This window comes from Sebastes fasciatus, chromosome 11 (assembly GCF_043250625.1).
Source record: "Sebastes fasciatus isolate fSebFas1 chromosome 11, fSebFas1.pri, whole genome shotgun sequence".
Taxonomy (NCBI): Eukaryota; Metazoa; Chordata; class Actinopteri; order Perciformes; family Sebastidae; genus Sebastes; species Sebastes fasciatus.
The window spans coordinates 27,332,325-27,358,915 of NC_133805.1; the positions used below are offsets into that span (position 1 = coordinate 27,332,325).

Sequence of the window (26,591 nt, forward strand, 5' to 3'; positions counted from 1 at the left end):
ATAATTATAATTATATTATTATTATTATTATTATTCATTATATTAATATATACATTTTGTTATTCAGTATTTATTTATTTTCCTTTTTTCTTTATTTTTTTAGTTACGCATTTATTTTTGAAGAGTGTTCTTCTTGTGTCTTTTGTTTATATGTTTATATGGAAAAGAAGCACAGCAATACTTTGTTCTGCTATCTTGGAAAAATGATGTTTCACAATAAAAACATTTGAAACAGAACAAAGATTTCACAGCGCTGATGGAAAATAACCGAGCTGAGCAGACTCCACGGCAGCTGTCAATCACTGCTCACGAAACTCGCTAACTCCAATCAAACTGTCAAACTAGGCAGCGCTGTAATGCCTATTTCTCTCCTCAAATGTTTTCAGAAACATATTTTGGTGTACTGTTCAGCTGTAAAGTGAGAAAGTCTGTGACCCGGCCGCCATGTTGAAAACAAAAACCAAGCACCGCCCACCAGCTGGAGCAAACCTTCTCATTTTACAGCTAAACGGTACACTACAACATGTTTCTGAAAACATTTGAGGCTTTTGATGGCTGAAACGAGAAAAAGGTGTCATAAAACAATATTGCACATCACAAAACATCAAAAACACATTTTTAAATGATAAAGTCAAAGTTTCTAGGACACGTTTTCCCTTTAAGACCACCTTTACCTCCTGACTAAATTTTCTAGTTATAGTTCTGTTTGTAGGTATAAGGGCTGACCCGAATGCTTCGAAGCTTCAACCGTTGCCATGGTAATCAACCTCCAAATCAGTATTCGAATGCCTCCTTTTTTAAAAACAATATATATATAATTATGTAATAAAAAAGTTTTAATCCCCAAATAGCCCATGAAATAAGGAATAATCCCAAAACAATATTCATATTCAACCGTAATTATTTATTTGTTATACTAAACGGATATCACTGTTTGTTGTGTGTGGAAGTGCGTGTGTGTACAGTAGTGTAGCAGCAGTCCCTGCAGTCCCTGTCTGTCTGAGACAGACAGGGACAGAAGAACATGTCAGCCTGCTTCGAATACATTTAAATATTTCTCTCCGAAGCTTCGAAGCCCAAAAAATGGGATTTGGGACAACCCTACAAGGTCAATCACGTGATTGCTTTTCAGTCAAAATCACCTAATATAATGAAACTGTAAAGCCAAATTATTGCCATACATTATATCACAGTAAATGTCACAAAGCTGTAAACTAAAATGGTCTACTGTCATGTGCTTTAATTGCATTTCTGTCTGCTGTCCATACCGTCAACTGGTCGATGGGTTCCTGCAGCCAGAGGCGGATGAGCGTGGCCAGGGTGTAGTAGAGAATCAGCAGCATGATGGGATTGACAAAGTAGTACCACTTACGCCCCGGGTGCAGAATGATCTTCCATGTGTAGGAGCAGTTGCTCTGAACAATGGGGGAGAAGCCAAATACACTGCAGAGACAGACAGACAGACAGACAGGTATATGAAGACAGGAACTTTTGCCAGGATTTGAGTTATAAAATCAGGAACGTTTAGTATAAATTAGCAGTAAACAGTATACATATGCATATGTTATAGAGGTCAACATTAACAGTCATTCTGCCCTAAGGATGTGATTTCTAAGCAAGATCATACAACTTTATTCCCAGTAAATATGTCTCTGTTATAGAGCTGCCACGATTGAGTCGATTAATTGGTTAGTCGAGCGACAGAAAATTAATTGACTACTTTGATTTTTGATTAATCGTTCATGTTCAAAGTCATTTTTCATGCCAATAGGCCAATATTTGATGGTTCCAGGTTCTAAAATGTAAGAATTTTCTGCGTTTCTTGATCTTACTTTGGGTGTTTTTGGATCAAACAGTTCTGGGGACTCCCTTAGAGGAACTACCCACTGGAGAGCTCCCCAGAGAACTACAAAACTTCAAGGGATTTTTTACTGGTTGCATTCACACCGCCAATAGGAACGCTTAAGTGAAGTAGGCTGGCCGGCGCCAACAAATTCATTACGTTCATTACAAGCTCTTAGCTTTTTTTTTAGTAAGATAAGAATCAGGGCTGTCAAAGTTAAGGCAATAATAACGCTTTAACACAAATTTGTTTTAACGCCACTAATTTCTTTTCAACTTGCGATTTTAGGTTGTAGCGGGTTCAGTGTTAAACAGAGTGAAGCTGTAGAGTGAAGCTGATACTGGCATCATGTGAAATTAGAAAAACCTAAGGAAGCCATTGGTACCAACCATATCATACTAGCTTGTCGCAAAGGAGGTTTAATAACGCTCCAAACGTACACTAAAAACTGTCATGGCCATTTTCAAAGGGGTCCCTTGACCTCTGACCTCAAGATTTGTGAATGAAAATGGGTTCTATGGGTACCCACGAGTCTCCCATTTACAGACATGCCGACTTTATGATAATCACAAGCAGTTTGGGGCAAGTCATAGTCAAGTCAGCACACTGACACACTGACAGCTGTTGTTGCCTGTTTGACTTCAGTTTGCCATGTTATGATTTTAGCATTTTTTTATGCTAACTGCAGTACCTGTGAGGGTTTCTGAACAATATTTGTCATTGTTTTGTGTTAATGAATTTCCAGTAATAAATATATACATACATTTGCATAAAGCAGCATATTTGCCCACTCCCATGATGATATGAGTATTAAATACTTGACAAATCTCCCTTTAAGTTACATTTTGAACAGATAAAAAATGTGCAACTAATTGGCGATTAATTGCTATTAAATATTTTAATCGATTGACAGCCTTAATAAGAACAAATAAACAACTCTACATGACATTATCATATAAACACAAGCAAAATAGCCACCAGGAAAGTACATTTTGCGATTTCATTTAGAATCGGCTTCTTCAGCTCAGTGGTTGGACTTTGTGCTCCTGGGTTAGCTCGTTGAGCAGCGACTCTCACTCCTTCTTTGGCTCAGTGGGTGTGTGTTTATGAATGAGTTCATTTCTGGACTTCACTCTCGGCCCACTGTTTTCTTCCATTTTTAACGTTACGAGCTGTGGTTTGTGCTTTGTGTTGTCTGTTGTTTGCACGGCTGACAGGTTTTTAAAAATGACGGATGCCAGTGCTGCATTGGCTCATATGTTCAACCAAACAACATGCACTTACGTCACTAATGGTTCCTCTTGTGCTGGGAGAGCAACTACTCTGAAATAGTAGCTAAAAAAGTCCCTCAAAACGGCGAAGAACTACGATCAATCCTAGTTCTTGCATTGTGGGCACAATAAAAATGGGGGTTCTTAAAACTATGAAAAAGTTCCTCTTGTCTGAAAACGCCTATTATATTGGGTTTGGAGTGCTGGTTAAACAAAACAAGACATTTGGAGTTGTTACATTGGGCATTTTTCACTGTTTTCTGATGTTTTACAGACCAAACAAATAATTGATTAGATAATAAGCAGAATAAGCAATGATAAAAAGAAACTGTTAGTTGCAGCTTTACTCTGCTTTTCTCACACAGTTTTACTCTCCAACATAAATAATGAGGCTGCTTTAGACTTTATATGTGACAAAAAGTAAAACCTTCGTTCCTTTAATTTGTCCTTGAAGGCGAGTTTATAATTTAACTTAAACACATTTTAAATCTAGAAAAATAGATTGGCTTTCTTGAATTGTGTCCTCCTTCAAAGGCCATTAGAAGAAGCTAAAAAGACATGAATACTCATCCTTAAATCTTCTGTGAACTGGCCCAAAGTCATCAATCAGTGGACTCTTCTCATCGAGATAAGTGTATTGTTCAATTGATTACATTCAATTCAGTGGAGGAGGCCTTGAGTTCTCCATCTTTAAAAGTAATTATCGATTCCAGAAACAAAGCCAGTTTGGATGAGTTGATGCCAACGTTACAAAAGACTGCAGAGTCATGCTGTCTGTGTGCTGGGTGGCCTATATACCAAACATCAGTGGTTCACAACCTGGGGGTCGGGACCTCGCAAATGGCCCCGAGAAAAATCGGAGAGGTGCGAGGATGATTGAAGGGATGAGAAAAAAATCCATATATTTTAAATTATGTTTTATTTTTATTTATTTATATAAATATTTATTAAGTTTTTACTTTTTTCTTGATAAATGCCAGATACTTTCTCTTCTTCAGGCCTAAAAGGAGCCTTTACATCAAACAATCTGAGATGGAAAAGTCAGTCTCATGTCTACACTTAGGTCATAAGCTGTGATGGGGGGGTTAAAAGTAGATATTGTTTCATTCTAAAGATTCACAAGCTAAAAAAGGTTGGAAACAAATGCTAAATACTATCAGACCAGGGTCGAGCAGTTTGTCTAAATAATTTGTGTTGCTACATGTAGTTTGAACCTCATTGGATGATCAGAGTGAGTGAAATTCCCACCGTCTCAGGAGGTGGTTCAGGCATCTGATAAGAATCTCTACCTGGGGTAGACCCAGAATACGCTGAAGAGATTATATATCTCCTCTGGCTTGGGAACGCCTCAGGATCCCCCAGGAGGAGCTGGAATACACTGCTGTGGAGAGGGATGTCTTGACTACCTTGCTTAGCCTTTCAGCATATACCGTATGTGCACATTCTAATTTTTGTCATTTGGATTGTCTATACTGTAATTTTATTATGTTGGTTATTCTGTACACACGACATCTATTGCATGTCAGTCTTTCCAGGAAGAGAGATCCCTCCTCAGTTACTCTTCCTGAGGTTTCTTCCGTTTTTCCCGATAAAGAGTATTTGTGGGGAGTTTTTCCTTTCCTTCCTGTGTCAAAAGATAAAAGGTGTTGTATGCTGTACAGATTGTACTGTAAAGCCCGTTGAACTACGACAAGCACCCTGTATATGTGGCAGAAAATGGATGGATGGAGCTAAGGGTAAGTCCAGTTTTGCTTTTATAATAAAAGGTGTTGCCTCTTTAGATCATTCTTAAGTGTTATTCTTAAAAGTTTTATAAATACGGGCCATGATGTTTGTAATTGGTGGTATATTACGATGATATACACTGGAAATATCAATCCATCCATCCATCCATTATCTGTAACCGCTTATCCTATTTAGGGTCACGGGGGGGCTGGAGCCGATCCCAGCTGACATTGGGCGAAGGCGGAGTACACCCTGGACAGTTCTCCAGACTATCACAGGGCTGACAGCAGGGTCGGCGCCAGAGTGTTAGGGGCAGAAGGGCAATCAGCTTTGACAGGGGGGGCATTTTGTTCACCTCATATAGCCTTTATTAAGTGTATCTTTAACATTATCATGTTTCATGAAAGAAATAAACTGACAGAGAGGCGTATACATACTGCCATTTATGCGCACAGGCGCGCACGCACGCATACACATGCTGTTATGTCCACAAAAACAGGTTATAAACTAACACCGTGTCCAAAGTGGATGCGAGCGTCCGACTATCGCGCTGCATCGCGTAGCATCTGACGCTCTCTGTCCACAATCCGTTAAATCTGCACTTCTGTTACATCATGTAAACAAACCAGGAACATATCAGCTGTGAGCTCCAGATCAGACTGGAGCTGAAGACGTAAAAGATGGGTTAGTAGTACTTGTCATCTTCCTACGTTCGTACTTTTTTTTTTTATCAGAAAACACACGTTTTATTTTGATATTTACTGGAAATAACATAGCCAAGAGCAAGTTGGTTGTTATCTAGTGATCTTCTCCAGCCAGCTGCCACCTTATTATGGTTTCTGTAGTGAAATGAGGAGGTACTGGAGGCTACAGATAACTCCTCAGGCATGCCCTGCGTCTTGCTAGTGCCATGGTCAAAATGTGCACACACACGGGTGCCGAGATCCAGTAAACAGGGAGTTAAACAACACATTAATCTAACAGTCTGACTGATTTCTTCATAACTATAGTTTAAGTTAATAAAGACTAAATGTGAATGTTTCACTCACCAGTTGTTGTCCCTGCTCAGCCTGCTGTAGTGTAACATTAGTCCATTGTTTTATTCCATACTGAACAGAATAATCCAAACAGGTAGAAAAAGTAAGATGTGAGAGGAGCACAGGATGCTTTTTACTCTCTTGGTCCTAATTGTGCTTTAATGCACCAGGTTTGTAGGTCTACATTCTCAAATTTTTTTCTATTGAGCTAGATTGATAAAAAAACAAACAAAAAAAAACACGCAAACGGAGCGGATCAAAACGAGGCTTCTTACTGAAATATTGTAGTGACGGCTCATATTTCCCAGAGTTTCCATAGTTGTATCTTTGCGCTGTGTGTTCGTGTTTTATTTGAACCATTAGTGAGGTGGCTGTTATATTTTTTGACAGGTAGCTCGTAATAAAGTTTCACTAGTGAACTGTATTACATATAACTGCGAGCGGCAATGCCTGTGCTGAACGTGTCAGTAATCAAGTTAATATTTTCATTTACATCTGACCCGTTTTCTCGGCTCATTTTATCTAAACTAATCAGCCGTTCCTCTCAATATGAGTGACAGGATAAAATAGGAACCGTGTATCTGATAGAAGTTCAGACAAAACGTCACGCCGCGCAGCGCCGTGTTGCTGGCACCCAGTTAGGACACTCCAATAGAAAACAATGTAATCGAGCCCGAGTACATGTCCTAGTTGTTTCCTACATGCAAAACTATCACTGTTTTGTGCTTTATTTTGCATTGCAGTGTTAAGTCCTTCCATTACCAAATTTTACTAATAGCTTAGCTGTTATTTCAGTTTAGTTTTTTGTCAGGAGAGAATTCAGCTGAGGGGGCACAGTGACATTTTTGGACGGGCCTGGACCCCCATGGCCCGCCCCTAAAGCCGACGTTGGCTGACACATAGAGACAGACAACCATTCACACTCACATTCACACCTACGGGCAATTTAGAGTCAACAATTAACCTGCATGTCTTTGGACTGTGGGAGGAAGCCGGAGAACCTGGAGAAAACCCACACTAACACTGGGAGAACATGCAAACTCCGCCGCCCACTGGAAATATCAACAGGGAAAATTCACTGTGTAAAGCAACAGCTGACTTGCCCTCATGTTAACAGCTTCAGAAAATATTTGTTGTCTCTGACTTTCTGTTTGATGACATTCCTGCAAAGAAAAATTTCCTTCCGGCCGCTAACCTTGTAATCCAAAGAAAAATGCTCTGAGGCTAAAAATCTGTTTGTACCACAAAGGATGACTCACTCCTCTTCCTCTGAGCAGAACAAAGATCATCTACTCAACAGGAAGTGCGCTGACGTAATCCCAGTGACAACCACACAGATTTAGATGTCTCCTGAGTCTTTTCTGTCTATGCCATGTGGAGGAGAACATCCCCCTCTGACCCCATCACACTTCCTGAAGGGTTTCTTGTTGCAGCTGGGGGAAAGCCCGCTGGTCACATGACTGGGGACTTCCATTGTAAGGAGGGGAGGCAGGAAGTGGAGTGGAAGCCAGGCCTCTCAACAGTCTCACTCAACACGGAGCCGACAGCAAGGCCGAGTCAACTGTCAGCAAGCACAATTAGGGCAGGCACTGAGGTGGCCTATTGTCCAATGAGGGCTGCACGTATTTACGTCCGAAAGCGTTTCCCTCAGACCGCCTGAGGGTGTGCAGAGAGGCCACATCAAAAGCAGAGCGTGTTACTTTTATTATCACATTGGGCCTCAGTTTTCACGCAACGGCGGACATAAATACCTCCGCGCTGTGGAAAGTCAACAACACACGAGGACACGGCGGATGAGGAAATAGTTGGCCTGTTCATGTCAAAAGCTATCAAAGAAGAATCAGAGCCGTGGTAAACTTTCCAAATTTAGGACTTCAAATAACACAAATGAAGAGCCGTTTAATGAAACGACACCCACTCTCCCATATTTATTGCTGGGAACTAAATTAAGCAAATTTACAAGTTAGTATTGAAGCTATGAGTCATCTTTGGTGATAATTGAGCTTTTTACCAGCCGGGACAGCGTGTGGCTGGTATTGTTTTCACCTTATGAGTCTGTGCGTGAGTCATCATGGCAAAATGTCATCCTGGACATCCCTACTGTAGCGGGAGCTACCACAGAAGTGGTTTTGAGTGCTTCGCCAGGTGTTTATACAGTATGTCTGTGGACAGACTTTGTCACCGCAATAGCGTCACAACGGTGCAAGATGCAGTCACGAAAAAACGAAGACCGAGTTTGAAGAATGGGTGTGGTCCGAGCAAGATCACCGAAAATAGGGGGGTTGGAAGTGGCCCAATTTGACATTGTGGCTGCTGTGATCCCATCGCAAGATAGTCTCTTGTTTGGTAATATTTATGTACCAAGTAGTTTTGATCAAATTGTAAATGGACTTACATTTATATAGCTCCTTTTTTCCAACCACTCAAAGCGCTTTACACTACATGTCAGCATTCACACATTCATACACACATTACAGTACATTGATGGCAGAGGCTGCCATGCAATGTGCCAACCTGCCCATCAGGATCTAATCTAAATTCTCATTCACACACTGATGGCACAGCCTTCGGGAGCAATTTGGGGTTCAGTATCTTGCCCAAGGATACTTCGACATGAGGACTGGATGAGCCCGGAGGGATCAAACCTGATTGGTGGACGACTTTCTCTACCTGAGCTGCTAGTGGCTGCTAGATCTGCTTCACTCAACCAGCCAAAAAAAAACAATGGTAGTATATTGAGCGGCCTTATGACCATTTAAAATGAAGCAATGTCCATCTGTAACCCCTTATCACAGGTTATGGCCTCAGGGTGGTGATGGATTATGAGCAGCGATTTTTCCTTTTTTGTCTCATTTCAAAGATTTTTAGTATCCTATTTAACTAGCCTTAAGGACTTTTAGAGGCCTTAAGCGGTAAAAGTGTCCACTATTTTACTAACTTTAAGGACTTTTAGAGGCCCGAAGAGGTAAAAGCACCCAGTATTTCACGACAAAAAAAGCAAATATTGTAACATTTTCTGTATAAAACAGTTTTTCATTCTTTTAATCATTTGGGGCCCCCTCCGATTTATCTTGGAGGGTTTTGACACGATGGCTGGAAACCACTGATTTAGACACTAGGAACTCTCCTCCTGTATAGTTACTACAGCATGCACAGTTTAAATAAACTACTACTGACTGCGCAGATGGTGTGAGAGGGGTCCATTCATTCTAATGAGTTTTCTAACAAGAAGTCCGTCAATGCAGCACAGTAATTACACCTTATCTGCCATCTGAACCAGGAGAAGGATGGGGAGTACACGAGGTGTGTCCAAGGCAGCTTCATCTATACATAGCTGTAAATAGCCTCGGTCCTGACACGCAGCAGCACAGCTTTCAAATGAGAAACCGTGAAATCAATAAAACCCTGCAACACCAAGGGCACTGAGACAACAGCTACACAGAGACAACAGCTACACAGAGACAACAGCTACACAGAGACAACAGCTACAGTGCTACTGGTCAGGTTTTAAAGTAGGGCTGTCAAAATTAACACGATAATAACGTGTTGATGCAAATTCGTTTTAACACCATTCATTTCTTTAACGCAATCGATCTTCCTTTGGTTGTACCGAGCTCAGTTTTAAAGCTAGAAGATTGTGATAGTGTGATGTGAAGATAGTAGCATCATATGAAAGTATAAAAAACCTAAGGAATCCATTGGTACCAACCATGTCATACTAGCTTGTCGTGAAGGAGGTTAAATAACGCTCCAAACTTGTGCTGCATTTTGGCGAGGAAAAACTGTCATGGCCATTTTCAAAGGGGTCCCTTGACCTCTGACCTCAAGATATGTGAATGAAAATGGGTTCTATGGGTACCCACGATTCTCCCCTTTACAGACGTGCCCACTTTATGATAATCACATGCAGTTTGGGGCAAGTCATAGTCAAGTCAGCACACTGACACACTGACAGCTGTTGGGCTGGAGTTTGCCATGTTGTGATTTGAGCATATTGTTATTTTTATTTGAGCAGTTAAAATGCAATTAATCAAGATCAATCATGGACATGCAATTAATTGTGATTAAATATTTTAATTGATTGACAGTTTTTAGTCCCATTTTTCACTTTTTCTCAAAACTGTCTGATGATATTTCAATGACATTTGGTGGAAAGTTAGGCCACTGACTAAGGAACATACTGTAGAAAGTTTTTTTATGCAGACATTTTTTTAATAGTTAATAAGGGGCATCCCGGTAGTTGAGGACTGCTCGTGACTCTCTGTACTATCTCCCTATCTAAATAAACGGAAAATGCAATGTAGTAATAATGTGAGAAGGGGCATGTTTTACATTTTGTACATTAAATTTGACGTTATTACAATTTACTCATGAACATATTGTACATGCATCCCATTATTGTTTATCACTGGGGTTATTTTGCAGATTCAGACCCAAATTTAGATTAAATATTAACATTGTGTACTGTTACAGTAATATAACATTTAGATGATTGTTATTCGCTTAAGTTTTATGACTTATTTTTGCACCATATTGTTTCAGTGAGACTTTCATATTAAAATAAAAGTAAATAATATACATTTATCAGTATTAATAAAGAGTTTATGATTTTAAATTATTAGAACTCTGTAGCATCTCATATGGGTAAATGTTCCTCTTTTCCTGCTGTAGCAGAAAATCACATTTTTGTCATACACCTAGGGTGGTAAGTCTTGATGTGTATTTTTTTAGTAATTAGTAAATAAACAGCATTCTTTGCATTCCAGGTTGTCAGTCAAACAAAGTGAGCTTAGTGACTCGAGGTACTTTCCACTACAGAGTTTGTATTCATTACAACTGTGACTAACGTATGTTGGCAAGATGTGCAACGATGTGGCTTTACTCCAACCGCAGTGTTTCACCGCTGCAGCCACAGACAGCTGATTGTCTCCTTTCTCATGCATAATAAAACAACACTGGTTGATGTGAAGAGCCTAAAAGCTCTGCTTCTGATATTGATGGGCTGTGAGTAGGAGTTTGATATACGTCCCCTCCAGCTGGGTTTGCCTTTTCCTTTGCCTTCTTGTTTGTAACAATAGTAAATATTTATTATTCGTTTAAACAAACTTGCCATGGGCGCAATAAATATCTTGGAGTCAAAGGAGCTCTGGCAGCTGAGCGCTGTCATCACGTCATGTTACTTTCACATTAGTAAGGAGCCAGACAGCATTTGAATGGGCTTGTGCTGTTTAACTAGAGAACGACAATTCATCAACGAGACAGGAGATCTAATGCTGGCAAGTTTAACTTTCTCTAGACTGAGCCATTGCTCACTGCTGTTTGGGAGACAGTTTGTATTTTGTTCTCAAGGTTTGATTCATCTATTTCTGTAGGTAGAACAGCCATCAAGAGTACCAACAAAATCTAATATGGGAAAATAATCCAGATCTACGGCATCTCAGTAAACAGAGATATAAAAAAAAAGGAAGTTTTGATTAAGACTAATGGAAAAATAAGATGACCAATGTTTGAACCTTGAACTAGGCACAAGATTCTGATTTAAAACAAACTAGGTACAGTTTCAGTGACTGGATTCTGTGTCTGTTTTTCTGGGTGTTAACTCTGCATGTGTCTCACCTAATGTATGCATCGTCCGGTGGGATGGTCTCTTGAAAGAACTGGAACTGGTAGAGGTAGAGGACAATGAGGTGTCCAGCGCTAAAGATGGCCATCAGGACGCACATGCAGCTGAAGATGAGTGTGTCGAAGGTCCGGCAGAGGGACCACCAGGTGCACAGGAACAGGAAGATGAAGAAGTAGACGGCCGAGGTCAACGAGGGCAGCATGATACCTGCAAACAGAAAAACAAAGCATACAAAGTCAGAGACAGGGACTGTGGTTTATTTATCAGATCAGGATGATTATTAAGTATCAGCTTTTGTTTTGACCCGAATAGATCACAACACTTCAGTGGTGGTTGGAGGTAAATTGTTAAATTGAGAAAAGTTAACTGAATTATTTTCCCTGATTTCCTAAACCCTACAGCGCTAAGCTTTGTTGACTCTGGCAAACCTCACATATGTAGTTCAAGAAACAAGTTCTAACAATGGTTAAGAATTGAAAAAACTGAAAATACTGTTTGACTCAAATTTGTTTGTTATCCATCAAGCTGGTTTTGCATGCTTTATCCAAACTAAAAATCAAACATTTTTTTTAAGCACAGCAGTGGTTTCCAACATGGGGTTCTTATTTCTTTAAACATTTCCATGTTTATTCATATTTCTGCACACTTGCAGATCAAGATTAGGCTACATTAATATTATTAGTATTATATTATTTGTAGAATTAGATTCCAGTGGCGGCTGCAGAGTGCTGTAAAGTCCAAACATCAAAATTCACAATATGTTTTTATCTAATTTACCTTTATATACATCACATATTTTACAAACTGTTACACCTCTGTCTATATATATACATATTTACTACTTATCTATACATACTACATTCCTGTCTACATATATATATATATATATATATATATATATAAATATATATTTTTAGAACTTCATTATTACATACTACATTCCTGTTCACACCTCTGTGTACATATATTACTTCTCATGCATATGCATACTATATCCTGTTTATATTCAGTTTTCTCATCTGAAATACAGTCTTCAACAAAATTACAAACTTACAAATTTACATTTACATTACTATTTTATATTTACTTATGTTTATATTTATTTTAACTGCACTATTGTATGCCTTAGATTATCATTTTGCTTTTGCATTTACTTGTGGGATTTCCCCTTTTATACAGTATATACTTATTTTATGAGCTTTGTTGAAGGAACCTGAGATCAAAGATTTTCATTGCCAATAACTGCTGGAATTGACATATGACAAATAAAGAACCTTGAAACTTGAATCTTGAAATATTCTGCTTCAATCCATACTTGTTGGCATTGAGTCTTTCAAAAACAAACTTTTCCCCGCGGTCAAAAAACAGTTTGCTCTCCTGCGGCGCACAAATGGAGGTATACACTGATAAGTTATATTCATTAAAGAAAGTTGATTTAATAAAAAAAAGACAAACACTTTTCATCTGATGAATGACTTAATTCAAATTATTTTTTTTGCTTCTTACAAAAACCTCAATAAAAGCTTTGAATGTTAAAAAAATGACATTCAGTACAGCACTAACACATTGGCTTGTTTTAAGTGAACCACTGCAAAGCATGTTTTATTTTGTTTTGCATGTTTTTAAGTCATTTGACAGAAAATACTTGTACTTTTTAGCATTATTGTTTCGTAGCACTGCTTATGAGAGCAGGTTATGTTTTAAGAACACCTTGTGTTGTGTTCAACAGATTGTGGAAAACTGTGAAAAATGTAATTTACATATTTCTCAACTACAGTCTGCAAATCAAACCAACACGACAACTAAGAAGCAGACTTTATGAATAAGATAATGCGACTTACATTTCTTACTTTTTGCAGCTGACTCATGTTTCAACTGAATACTTTTAGAAAACCTTCTGCTTTCAGAACTACACAATAAAAACAACAGTATCGCAACTGAAAAATGTGCCAAAGCATACACTGTAATACTCGATATTCCGATGGTACGGGATGCTATAAGATGAAGGTGCAGATTCACTGTAAAGCATCCAAAGCTGCTCACCTGTCATGCCCAACAAGATGGTGACCACCACCTTCCCCGCAGTCGTGATCAAGTTCCCGATAATCTCCTTCACCTTGGACGCAACCTCCTGCACGTGCCGCAGGATCTTCCTCTTGGTGCTCTCCTTTGCTTCCTCCTCCTCCTCCGCCTCCTCTTCCTCCTCCTCCAGCTCCTCCTCCTCTTCATCCTCCTCGGCCTCGTACCCCGCTTCAAAGTCCTCCTCAAGCAGGATGTTGTCTTCCAGGCTCAGCTTCTCCTCTTCTTCCTTTGGGTGAGATGGATTATAGCGACAGGTTACATTTCAGTGTTGAATGATGAATGGTGCAGTTTGGAGGTCAGAGCTCTCCATGGTGCTGAAAACAGCCTCCTACAGGTAGGACTTGCCATGCAACCCCTGTGCATACTCAAATTTAGCACATCTAAATGTATACTATATATGGTCTGTTTGGCTGCTTGAGACATGATTAGCGAACCATGGCAGACGTTTTCCTCTGGAACCACATGTTGGCTTGAGATCTAATCCAGTCACTTCTTCCTATCTAACCAACTATGTGTCGCTCTTTTCCTACTGTCTCAATAAAATAGAGACGTAATAACAAGTGAGCCATTCACTGTGATTTATATTGAACGCATACGGCACTACACAAAGAAAGTAGCAGGTGGTACTCAGCCTGTTTTGAATCAAACAGCAATTTCAGCTGAGATGGCCCACTGATGGAAATAAAAGCCTGAACACAACGCGGGGCTCTATAGATGAATTCCTGGTGTTTCTCAGTAATGGCGAGCGATGCCATCTGTGCCAGCGTGAGCAGCACAGTCGAAGTGAAAGTGAATGTGGATTTAATTAACACTAAGTCATAAAGAGAAGGGAGGACTTGCCAGCGGATGGAGGCTGCATTCCAAGTCATCAACACTTAAAGGGAACTCTCTATTCACTCAGTTATGACTCCCAAAAGGTGCTACTTCTTTTTTTTCCCTTTGCATACGTTAAGTCCCAGTGAACACACATCGATGTCATGTAACACCTGTCACAATAACTACTTTTGTTGGACGATATTCAGTATTGTCCCAGAAATAATTGCGAGAAACAATATTATTGTCATTTTAAGACTATTTCATGTCACTGATAAAATGATAATATAATAGCATAATAATGCAAGTATACCCTTTCAAAGAGCAATAAACATTTAGTTCTTAAGAATATTCAGATGTTAGAATGTGAAAAATATATAAAATATCCTAATGAAATATGAATAAGATAAAACCATGCAATCAAAACAATAAATAAAATTGACTCTCGGACTTTGTTAACAAAAATTCACATTGTCTGCATAATGCCAAAAGTCTTATAATGAAAGGGAAAACCCTGCTGTTTATTCTGGCAACATGATGCCTAAATTGTTGGTGATATTCTTATGAAAAAAAACAAGCATGTGAACACAACGGGCATTATTGAGGTCAGCAAAAATGATCTAGGTCATGGCCATATATCGTACGATAAGTCGATAGTGTCAAAATGATCGAGGTCATGTCTTTATATCGTATGATAAGCCGTTAACATAAAAATAATCAAGGTCATGTCCATATATCGTATGATAAGCCGATAACGTAAAAATGGTTGAGGTATGCCCAAATATCGTACGATAAGTCAATAATGTAATTATTGGGACAGGCCTATCAATTACAAATATGAACACTCAGAGACCTGAACTGCAGTCTGAAAATGTTGACAAGCTCGTAGTCTGAAAAAGAATTTGTCTTTTCCTGGACCTAAAATCAGTTTGTATAAAGATGTTTCCATTGGGATTTGTGGCCACATTTCCTCTTTATATTTGCGAGAGCATTCTCATTAATAAACCTTTTACTCCTTCAGTTTAGTTTTACGGACATAAAGGTATTCTTGAACACAGTTTTTTAGATGTTTATCCCAATACACACCATTACCCCTTCACATCCTTTGCTTGTCTACTTCAAATTAGGGCTGAAACAACAAGTCAATTAATCTATTAGTGCAGCAGTTTCCCAAACTTTACAAAACCACAACACCCCCCTTTTTTTCATGGCATCCCCCCTTTTGGATTCTCTCCAGTGCTTTCTCTGACAATCACTACTTCTGACTGCTGTGCACCTGGAAAACTCCCACGCTGGAAACCGTGTTGTGTTACTGCCAACCACCAACCGTGAGCGGTCAAGTCAGTAATCTCAGCTTCAGCATAAATGCACATTTACTGTAACAGGGGTTTTAATCATTTCAACGGTAATTGCTTATTTACATTTTAAAATGTATACAGTAAAAGACCAGCTAATGTAAGCAAATGTTGCTTATTGTTTTTAAATGTGGTGAAATGTTATCCACTTATCCTTAAGGCACATCACTTTGTCAAAAAAATTTTTTTTTATCAAGGACAAATACTATGTGCTACAAAATGTGAGGATTTGCTACTTTTGTCTGATTTATGTCATTATAATTTAATATATTTGAGTTTTGGACAGTTGCTTGGATAAAACAAGTTATTTGAAGACGTCACCTTGAGCTATGAGAAATGTAAAAGGCCATTTTTCATACGTTTTCACGTTTTTTAAACAATTAGTTGTTAAAATGATGGACAGATTAATCATTAATATAAATAAACATTAGTTGCAATCCTACTATACTTTACTATATTACTAATAAATAAAGCAATTATTTCAGATAGATAGATGGACGCAAAAGTCAGACACTGTTTTCAGGACATAGCATGTCACCACAAATGAAACCCACTTGTTCCTCTGCTTCGAAGTCGGCGTTGTCCTGGGCCGAGTCCTCAGGCGGCCTCTTCTGGACCAGACTGCGACACAGCAGCCAGATGGACAAGCCGGCCACAAACATGCCGATGTCAGGGATGAACACTCGGATACCGTTCCCCGCATCTGCACCAGTCACACTGGGGACAAACAGGAAACAGAGGACACCACACTGACAGAAAGCAGACACTTGTTTCCTCAAAGCAACAATGAATCCCACTGTCTCCCAAAAATTGTGATTTGGTGCAATCTTGTAAGCTAGGGTCGCAACCAAATGATGGAAAATGGGCCGGAATACAGCAGACTTTACTGTCCACGGACGATCACTTTTAATATGAAACAGTTTTTCTAAGGAATCCTGGGACTTGTGGTTGTTCGTTTAGTTCACTTGGATAAGGCCCACAAATAACTGTACTGTGGTGTGTTTGATTCTGGCCTGGGATATCTGTCGCATGTTACCACCATGACTCTCTGACTATTTAAAGCTTGCAGAAGTTGTCACTCAGCATTATTTCCCTATAATCTGCGTCCATGCAGACTGGAACTGCACTCAAACTCATGAGAATACGGATATTATTGTAGAAATTATACTGCGTCCGAAATTCCACACTAACATGCTATTTAGTAAAAAACAGTATGTGAGATTTTTTATAACAGACATTGACGGACAGCTCTGTATCGTCAATAACGTTTCAATTTAAAGCTTCAGTAGGCAACAAGTTGTTGGCATCGTTGGGCCAAAATTCCATAATAACCTTTCAGCATATTGTAATTCAAGTGTTTTGAGAGATAACTAGACTTCTGTACCTCCTCATGGCTCTGTTTTCAGGGTTTAAAAAATCTAGCCTGTGACGGGAGACTTTGACCAATCACAGGTCATTTCAGAGAGAGAGCGTTCCTATTGGCTGTGCTCCGGCTGGTGGGCGGTGCTTGGTATTTCCTCAACAGATCTCAACATGGCTGCAGGGTCACAAACGTTCTCATTTTACAGCTAAACAGTAAACTACAAGATGTTACTGAAAAAATTTGAGGTTAGAAATAGGCAGTACAGTAACACAATATTGATTCATATTTGATCAGCACTGCCTAGTTTGACCGTTTGATCGAAGTTCGCGAATGAATGGCAGCTGCTCAGAGACGGCAGACCCCAGATCAGCTCTGATTGGTCGTTTTCCTCCGGTCTGTGAAATCTTGCAGATGCCGTTAGGAGCAACGGAGGACACCGGAGGACATAGACGCAAATGATTTTTTCAGGTTACCTGTCTCATGCACTACGTACCGTCAGGATATAGTGACCGTTTTATAAAAATAACTTTTTTTTAATCATTTCTACCAACTGCAGCATACAATGTCACTTTGCTAGGTGAAAATTAATTCCGACTTTGATTCTCACAAACCGTTGTTTTGGTCACATGACGTTTGCACAGGTTACCATGGTTACACGTCTCCAGCCCGCAAGGAGGCTCTCAAGAAATGTGTCCAAAAAGATACACACTACTGTTTAATCACACTAAAGTATGTTGAAGGTACACATATTGGGTATGTAGTGCATAGTTTGCGATTTCGGACGAAGCCTGAATCTTTCAGGAAACTCTACCTGTTCACATGGGAATCTGGATTCTTTCCATGACTCAACTGTTCTTTTAATATGTGTTGTGTTGAATTCTTCAGCTTTTATATGGAGTACCACCCACTTTAATGAAATCAGGCTTGCCGGTTTTAAACGGATTGCCGTTAACAAGTGAGTGAAATTCCATTCAAACAAAAAGGCCATGAGGGAGTGTGGGTTTGAAGTGCGAAAAACATGTTTACTCCCTTGATAATTGCATCCTTTGTTCATAATAAGGTGGTGTGAACAATAAGCTCTCTTTTTCCTCATTAAACTGCATAAAATAAAATGAAATTGCTTGAAACCACTTTAGATTTTCCAGATTTAATGTGTTGCTTAAGGTATGATGATGCCTATTGACATTTTACCTGACTCCAAACACTGTGTGCAGATTAGAATAATTTATTACAAATAATATTTACCCCAGGCCTGGTCTACACACTGTGTGCTTTTCATTAATCCACTGAAATATGACATTGTTTATCTTGTGGTTATATCGCTGTGAGCAAACAAAGCTTTTGTAACATTTGCTATTTGATTAGCCTGCTCACCTCTAACTAAATACCAAAAGGCTTGTTCAAACAGGAAGCTAAACAGTGGCGGCCGACTGTTGTCATGACAGCTACAGTAACGCCAGGCTTCAAATGATCCAGTGAAATGAATTCATGCGGCCTGAGGACAAGTTTTACGAGGTGTCATGATTGCATGTACAATTAAAGCAAATAAAATTGTCCTTGAAATAGCTAGCAGGTTTCAAAACCATTAAAACTCAACTTTTATCATCCAAACCAACTTCTATTCCAGTTTTACAGCAATCACACCTACATCCTGTGTTTGGCCACCAAAGGGTTTGCTTTACATTTCATGCTGAGCCCCGAGTGTAATTAAACTGTTTGTAATAAACAAAACATACTGGTGGTGATTCTGCGGCGTAGGCTGCGGAGAAAAAGCTGACCAAATTATTGGAACGAGTTATGAACCAACTGGTCACTTCAAACAGAACCAATCTCATTCAGGCCTTGAATGGATGCGAAGCTTATAAAAGTTAACAAGTTGAGCTAATCAACATGATGGAAAACGCACACTAGTGCACATAAATAAATAGTCGGGCCTTTGGCTGCAAGTGTAATCTAATCAAGGACGTCTGTTTCCATGTGCTTTATTGTTGTGAAGCTTTGTGCATCCTCACGTGGAAGAAAGAGATGGAAACCGTCAGAGAAGGTTGAGCCAGCAACTGCAATGACTCCTACTTTCCCCTGCTTATCATGTGAGAATATTACAATAACATCATCAGTGCTAAGTCCTGTCCTCACTCGGGCTGCGGGGGTAATTACTCATGAGGCATCGGTGAAAAACTACAACTACGGAGACCACGAAATATGTTCTAAACCATATAAATATTTGGTATTTATAAAGGATTTGAAAAGGTCAAGCTTGAGGAAACCGACGGATCTGTCTGGGTGAAAAGACACACAACTCTGCATTTTCCTCCACACGGGCCGTAAAAGGGAGAAAGCATCCGCCCATGCAGCTGTAAATATTGTATATACTGTATATGATCCCCAACACAAACAGGTAAATGCAGGCGGGATAAAATGTTTATGGCTCTACTTCCGCCACTTACAGTATACTATCCACCGAGGGCTGTTGAGTACTGGAAAAAGGATGTGGCTGAGTTTGGACATTCCCGTACTTAGGAAACCACATCTAACACGATCACGGGGGTGTGAGGAGACAGACGCAGCGGCAAAAGCTTTGAAAAATAGGCCTGTCAACTGATTGTCAGACGTAACTGGGTTTAGCGTTCATCAAGAATCCACACAGGGACAGGTTAGGAGCATTTGTAAACCTTGTCAGATGACGGGCCGGTGCGGCTCAATGCAAAAAGTGGTGTTTAATGTTATTGTGGGGTTGCTATATTTAGGACACTTTGCACGGATGATGCAACCTTCTCCAGTGGAAGAGAACCACATGTCTGATTTTTGACAGGTGAGATAAATATTTTAATTTGAAAGGCTTTAGCTGTTGATTCTGAATTCAGCAAACAGTCCTATCTCTTCCTGAGAAAAGCATCTGGATCGCCCGAATGAGAGAAAGATTCATGATCAGTTAAACAAAATCGACACTTGTGTATTTTATGATGCATGATCGTCAGGAGAAATGTGATTTAGAAACTATTTTTTTGGACTTATACTTAAAGGGATTTATATTCTGAATCTCATCAAGCTTGCTATATGAATCATAAAATTAAAAAAAATATGTCGTCAAAATATAAAACAGTATTTTAGGTGTACATGTCACTTTAGTAAATGCATTTTGTGGAAGTGTTGAATTTGTCATCATCTTACCTCTCGAAGCCAATTTGTCTTATGGATTTCTCCAACGGGGAACCTGGACAAAAACATGAAGTCAGTTAGTGAATATTGATATTTTTTGGCAAAAAAATACACCTTTAATAACATTCATTAAAAACAAAATGTTTTTGTAACAGGTCAAGCAGCTGTTATACAAAACTTTCACACAAGCAAAAAATACTGTATCCAGTATATATCTACAGCTAATACCTGCAGTTTATTATTCACAATTACTATAATATAGAGAATGAAGATCTAGTATGTAAAAGTAGTTTTTATCCTCTGACAAAACCACCTGCTTTAAATCATTTGTAAGAATATTTGCTGAAATATTTTTTTCATGTAATTTTCAGGTGAAGGAAAATAATAAATCTTTCTGTGCTCACACAGAAAATAAAAACATTTCATGTGAGCTTTGTTTCCACAGCTTGGACTGGTTGAAGTGTTCCTGAACGTCACTCCAGCGCTCAAAGAGAGATTTCCAGGTATTCAAACGGCACACTGAGAAAAACTGCCAAAGGCTGACCGGCCTTTGTTCTACTGCCAGAGAAAACAGCACATCAGCTTGTGACTTGAGGATCTCGACTCAATGGCATATCGATATATCCGGCTGTTTTGCCGGAGTATTAAGCAACTAATTAGGTGCTGAAGTGCTGCGGTGCTGAAGTTTCTGGTTTATGGAGCACAGCGAAGAGAGTGAAGATGTTAAAACACACTTCAGTTACAGTAACTCGAAACAGACAGCAGGGAATTACTTCATCTGCTGAGTCACCTGTGTGCAAACTGCTTTCAGGAGGTTGTTAAGCTTAAAATGTGATTTTAGAAAAGAAAAGAAAGACAACTAAACCTTTATTTCAGGATGATGATTCAATATCTCTAAAAGGATTCAGACTATATCAAACATTTTTCTTTTTAAGTGTTAAAAATACTTTCAATCGTTTGCAATAGCAGGTGTTCCTTTTTTAAAAGTAGGTGGATACAGGATGGAGGATAATCGATACAGCGAAAAGCAGAAAACAACTGTCAAAAGATTAATAATAAAAGACTTTTCTCCTAAACGACACACACACACAGCAAGTATCCAGTAAAGGAATGAGTCACACTGTTAGGCACAGAAGCAGGAAACTCTGCATTCCACTCAAGGTGAATAAAACGGTAATGGACTGCCAGTGCAAACGCCGGTGTTTCTTTATTACTCATCAGTGAATAAAATAGCTGCAAGGATAGCTTCCCAACAAAGATGTTACGTGTTGTGTGGTCGGGTTGATGTCGAGGAGAGGAGTGTGAGTGAACTGAAATTTTAGAAATAAATTCAGAAACCATCTGTGAAGGGAGGAACCCACACGACTAACCCCTGACATGACCTCTGACATCCAACACTTCAATCACAGTCGTCCCCCGACTGAACTGTTAAAACACTAAGAAACACATCTACTCCCATTTTAATGTGCTCAGTGACTGAACTGTGCTGCAACACATCCCACACTAGAAGGTCAAAACAACAAATACAGTTCATTCAGTTCAGTTATTATTCTGTGGGTACAGTAATGCATTGTGGGATATTATCCAGAGCTAGGTGATATGACCAGAGTATAGAAGCAAAGATACGAAACTCTGATGTTTTTTTGACAACAGCCGCTGTCGTCATTTTGGACTGAGAACGCTTATTACATTTATAATATTTGATTGTTCAAAACAGGCCATTTCGTAAGAGATATTAAAATGATGACAATAGAATAGAAATAATTTGGTTTTACTTTTGTAAAGCACTTTGTAGGTGGACGTTTTACTGGCGTCCAAGTCCCTTTCAGTCCAAAATGGCGGAAGCGTATCTTTGCTGCTGGGCGCTGGTGTTGCGATGGAACGAACAATTGACTTTCACTTCTTGGCAATATACATTCTTTGATATGCGTTCAATTTAATATCACGATTAATTCACAAATTCACCTCAATGACAAATTTCTTTAAACCCTGATGCCACTTAATTCTAACATCACAGATCATTATTACATATTAATATATATTAATTATAGTTAGGTTGTATTGCATTATTTAACGAATGAAGTATTGTAAATTAGGGTATTCTTTTCATTTCATCACATCTTTACGTATTAAAACAATTTAAGAAAATAATTAATAGAAAAATGATTAGTATTCTTTACTTGATTAAGAATGAATCATATGACTCTGTGTAATGTAGTAGTCGTTAGTAATCCCAAACCCGCTGAGAATTAACACTGAATTTGGCATCTATAAACATTATTTATCTGCTTTAAGCTCTTTGTTTTTGTTTTACAGCCTGCACACAGACTACATTGTTTGGTCTCACTAATCCTCAACCCCAAATTAAACCCTGGGCAGTAAACAATACCAGACAAGACCATTAAATACTACCTGGTGGAGACTGGTGAGGGAAGTCAGCTAGCAAGCTAAAGACTCAGGTGTTTTTCTCAGGAGTTGGTGGAGGCTAAACCAGAAAGGTCAGGAGAAATATGACTCCAATTAAATGGGCGTATTGTTCAGAGTCTGCTGGATGTTTCTAACATGTTAGCCATTGTTTGTCTGTCTGTGGACAGATTTTGTCACCGCGATAGCATCGCAACCGTGCAAGATGCATTCACGAAACTTTACAGATGTGTAGTTGACATTAAAATGAAGGCAGAGTTTGAAGATCGGTGTGGTCCGAGCAATGCGCCGGAAGTACGGGGGTAGGAAGTGCCACCCCCTTACCACCACTTTACGCCCCTGAAAACAAAAATGGAAAGCATATAGTGAACACACTGACCTAAACAAATTGGGGTGGCGGGAGCGAGGGATGCAGTGATACAGATACCGGATCGGATATCGGGCCGATACTGACTCAAATGGCTTGATCGGATATCAGTGACAATGGGGCCGATCTATTAAATTCAGTTCTACGTTTATATACTCAATACATTATATACTAGAAGTTTGATTCCTGTTTAAATTGTAACCAATTTGTTGCTGCATTAAAAAGATTTACACTTGAATTGTAATTCCTGTTAAATTTGAAGTTGTTGGTGTATGATTTATTATTTTAATAATAATAACAATTCACAAAATTTCTATCTATGTATTTATTTGTTAGATTTTGTTTTAAGAAGTTAGGAAAGCAATGTTTAAGTCAAGCCTGATCTCGCCTTACACAAAAAAGAATGATCCCAGTCACTTCCACTAAGTGAGGCACACTGTTTACAAATTAAAGACTGGTATCGGATCGGTACTCGGTATCGACTGATACCCAAAGCCCAGGTATCGCGATCAGTATCAGGACTGAAAAAGTCGGTGCATCCCTAGTGGGAGCTGTTTCAAGCATCAGTGTCAATAAATGTAATGCCATCCAGTTGTATATTATATTAACTATGCACTAAACAGTTTTTGGGCCAAACTAAATGGTAATTTTAAGTGAACATGAGGCACAGGAGATAAAGTTCACTGATGTTGTAGTAATGCCCAATAATCACCCTCAAAGGTTGATAAAGCTCATAGATTACTTGATGCCCCATTTAAATCTTCAGTGTAAAATGTCCCAGTGACCACAGGCAAAACAGAGTCTGTTTCAGTAACTCCCAAGTCCAAACATCTGCAACACCTAACTTCACCCAGCCCAAACTGAGATCACAGGTGTAAGAGGAAACCGATATCATACACGAGGAATGCCAGAAGGTAAAGTCAGGCCAGTCTGACCTTTAGGATGAGGAGAGGGATGCTGTGTCATACAGTTTGAACTCAGCATGGAGACTTCTGGAAAAGAGTGTGAGACTTTCTGCCCGTCGAGGCGAGGCCGCTTTCCACCCCAGCTGAGCACCAAAAATACCTGTCCTCAGACTTTATGTGAACATCATAAAACACCCTTTGTACTTGCTGGGCCGTTAACCTCTCAGCACAGCATTTCTTTGCACTCTCTCTTCTATCTCTGGGGCCTAATGCCAGTTGCCCTTTTCCGCAGAGACTATGAGCGTCAACATTTCAGCACGCCGCGACTGTAATCGGACAATCAGTATGTGGAGAGAGAATTCGGTAAATGTCTCACATTTGGGGAATGGTGGGCAGGGTATGTGTGGATGCGGAGGGCGGTAAAGGTCAACAACGGCGTCTACGGGACTTAATGAAGACTATCCCTGAGGAACTGGTCACAAAACAGCCATTCAACAGGCCATTTATTCCTTATGAGCATGTGAAATATCCATTGCCATCAGATATGAGCCAAATCAAACTTGCAAATCCTTTTTTTATGGTTTGCTTTAACCTTCTTAATCTCCAGATGGGTGGGCGTTGCCACTAAGCACAATGACTGCCAAAAAGTTTAGACAATCACAGGAAAGTATATGCTATCTGGTGGTCTTTGACGGTTAATACAAATGCTCACGACTGTGCTGACTCAACACGGTGGGAACTGCATTTACAAACACAGGAATGACAGATGACTCCAAAGGAAGCCGGCCCCGGCTCATCTGGCGACCAGTCGCTGACCTGCTCTAACAGCTGGAGGTGTTCTCTTTTTTGGAACGGTTTTCTCATTCATACTCAACTCAGTTTACTGCTCTAATGGCGTATTTGGCTACAGCGAATAGGGGAAATTATATGAAGTTATCTGGAGGGAGGATAACCGCCTCACCGCAAAGGACGACTCCTTGTTTATACTTGGCTGCCAAAAGGAAAAGGGTGTCAAGGGGCTTAATGCCAGAAATAGAAATCTGAGATAAGGTATTTACTCAGAATGTAGGCGGCGGATAGACGGGACAAAGAGTAATGTTTGACTTCCTGTTGCATATGCAGCCCAAAAATAAAAATAGGATGAAGCAATATAGTATGTATACAAATCATCACAGCGGTGAAGTCAGCAAGGTGCTGTACAAATGTTACCTTATAAAACATATTGAGATTTTTTAATGACATTCTTTAGAGTCTCTTTAGCTCCATATGAAGTTTTTCATCATGAGCGTGTGACGTTATACTGTATTGTTTCTCCACCCGGTGCCTCATTAATTGTCAAATGACAGCCAGGACCCACCAGCTGTTCACTTGAAAGCAGTTCCTGAGCAGCCCAGCGCTCACACAGGGACTTTGCTGTTAAATGTTGCAGATAATGACTCAAGATGGTATTCATTCAAGTGCCAATGGAGCTTCATGGTATGTAGTCGAAAAATCCTGACTGCTTTGACTTACAGATAGATAACCACAGGCAGGAAAGGCAGATTCTTTTAGTCATAAATATGTTTGTTAGAGCTAATATGGTATTAATGGGAATTTATTTGATGCGACAGTCAAGATAGATTTTATCTTAGTCTGAAAAAATAATAATAAGCAAGGAATCTCTGTCTGTCTGTCTGTCTGTCTCCTGTGAGTATGTCCTTCGCATATCTCGAGAACTGTTCATCCGACCTACTTCACCCTTTGCTGGTGGATGCTGGATACTATTCTTCACTTCCCTGGAGTCAATGAGTGATGAGCGATTCTCGACAATGCTGCAAGCAGTACTTCCTTGGAGCCAGGCAATCGGCCCGCTCCAAACGGCCACATCACCAACGAGCACTTCCTTCACTAGTACATAAAAATCAGTGAACAAACCAATTAATCAATTGGTTGACTGGTATGAAAATTAAAGCTTTTCAAAGTACAAATAATGTTGCAAAGACTCACAAAATACATGAATTTGTTTTACAATGTTAATCTAAGTAACTATTGTTTTAATACAGCAGACAGATAGGAATTTTAATGGTCTCATCACACCAGGGTTTGATCTGCCAAAAACGGCCACTCTTTAGTAATAAAGATTTCCTTGAGTGAATATTTAGTCTACCCTCTCTGAACAGCTCTGTGTGTTTCTACCTGAGGCGATAAGGTCCGTTCTGCTCTCTGAGCAAAGTTGGCTGGACTTCGACGGTGGAAAGCGAGTTACCTCCATTAGAAGGAACAAGTCATTAGAACACAAGGTCAGGGTCTGTCCCGTCTAGACGCATTCAAATTTTACAGTTTGATACACAGTTTCATGAGAAGCCCAAGGCCAACTATTAACACCTTCCCGACACTGAGTCAGTAGCTTACAGTGTTTGCTTTACTGGCAGCAAGAATCTCTTTTTTTCTAAGTCGCCATATGGCACAGGGAAGCTAATTACATTGAGGAATGTGTAACATTCATAAATCTTCATGATGTGACAAAATGCAATAAGAGTGAAGATAATTCTAGAAATTGTGAATCGTTATTAGAGGGCATATTTGACCTTCTCCTGCAAATGGAGCTAGTCTTCACTTAGCTTTTCTGGATGGAAACTTTCCCT

At 39.4% G+C, this 26,591-nt stretch overlaps 1 protein-coding gene across 5 annotated transcripts in view; it reads right to left on the reverse strand.

The window, feature by feature from the left end:
- Positions 1-26,591, reverse strand: part of piezo2b (piezo-type mechanosensitive ion channel component 2b) — a 118,529-nt gene that overhangs the window by 70,892 nt on the left and 21,046 nt on the right. For all 5 annotated transcript variants that reach the window (XM_074651937.1, XM_074651936.1, XM_074651935.1 and 2 more), the window contains exons 4-8: positions 20,284-20,326; positions 16,304-16,466; positions 13,543-13,807; positions 11,493-11,706; positions 1,269-1,443 (exon numbers count right to left, since the gene is read on the reverse strand). In XM_074651937.1, coding sequence (XP_074508038.1) covers positions 1,269-1,443; positions 11,493-11,706; positions 13,543-13,807; positions 16,304-16,466; positions 20,284-20,326 — 860 coding nt within the window. The remainder of the gene's footprint in view (positions 1-1,268; positions 1,444-11,492; positions 11,707-13,542; positions 13,808-16,303; positions 16,467-20,283; positions 20,327-26,591) is intronic.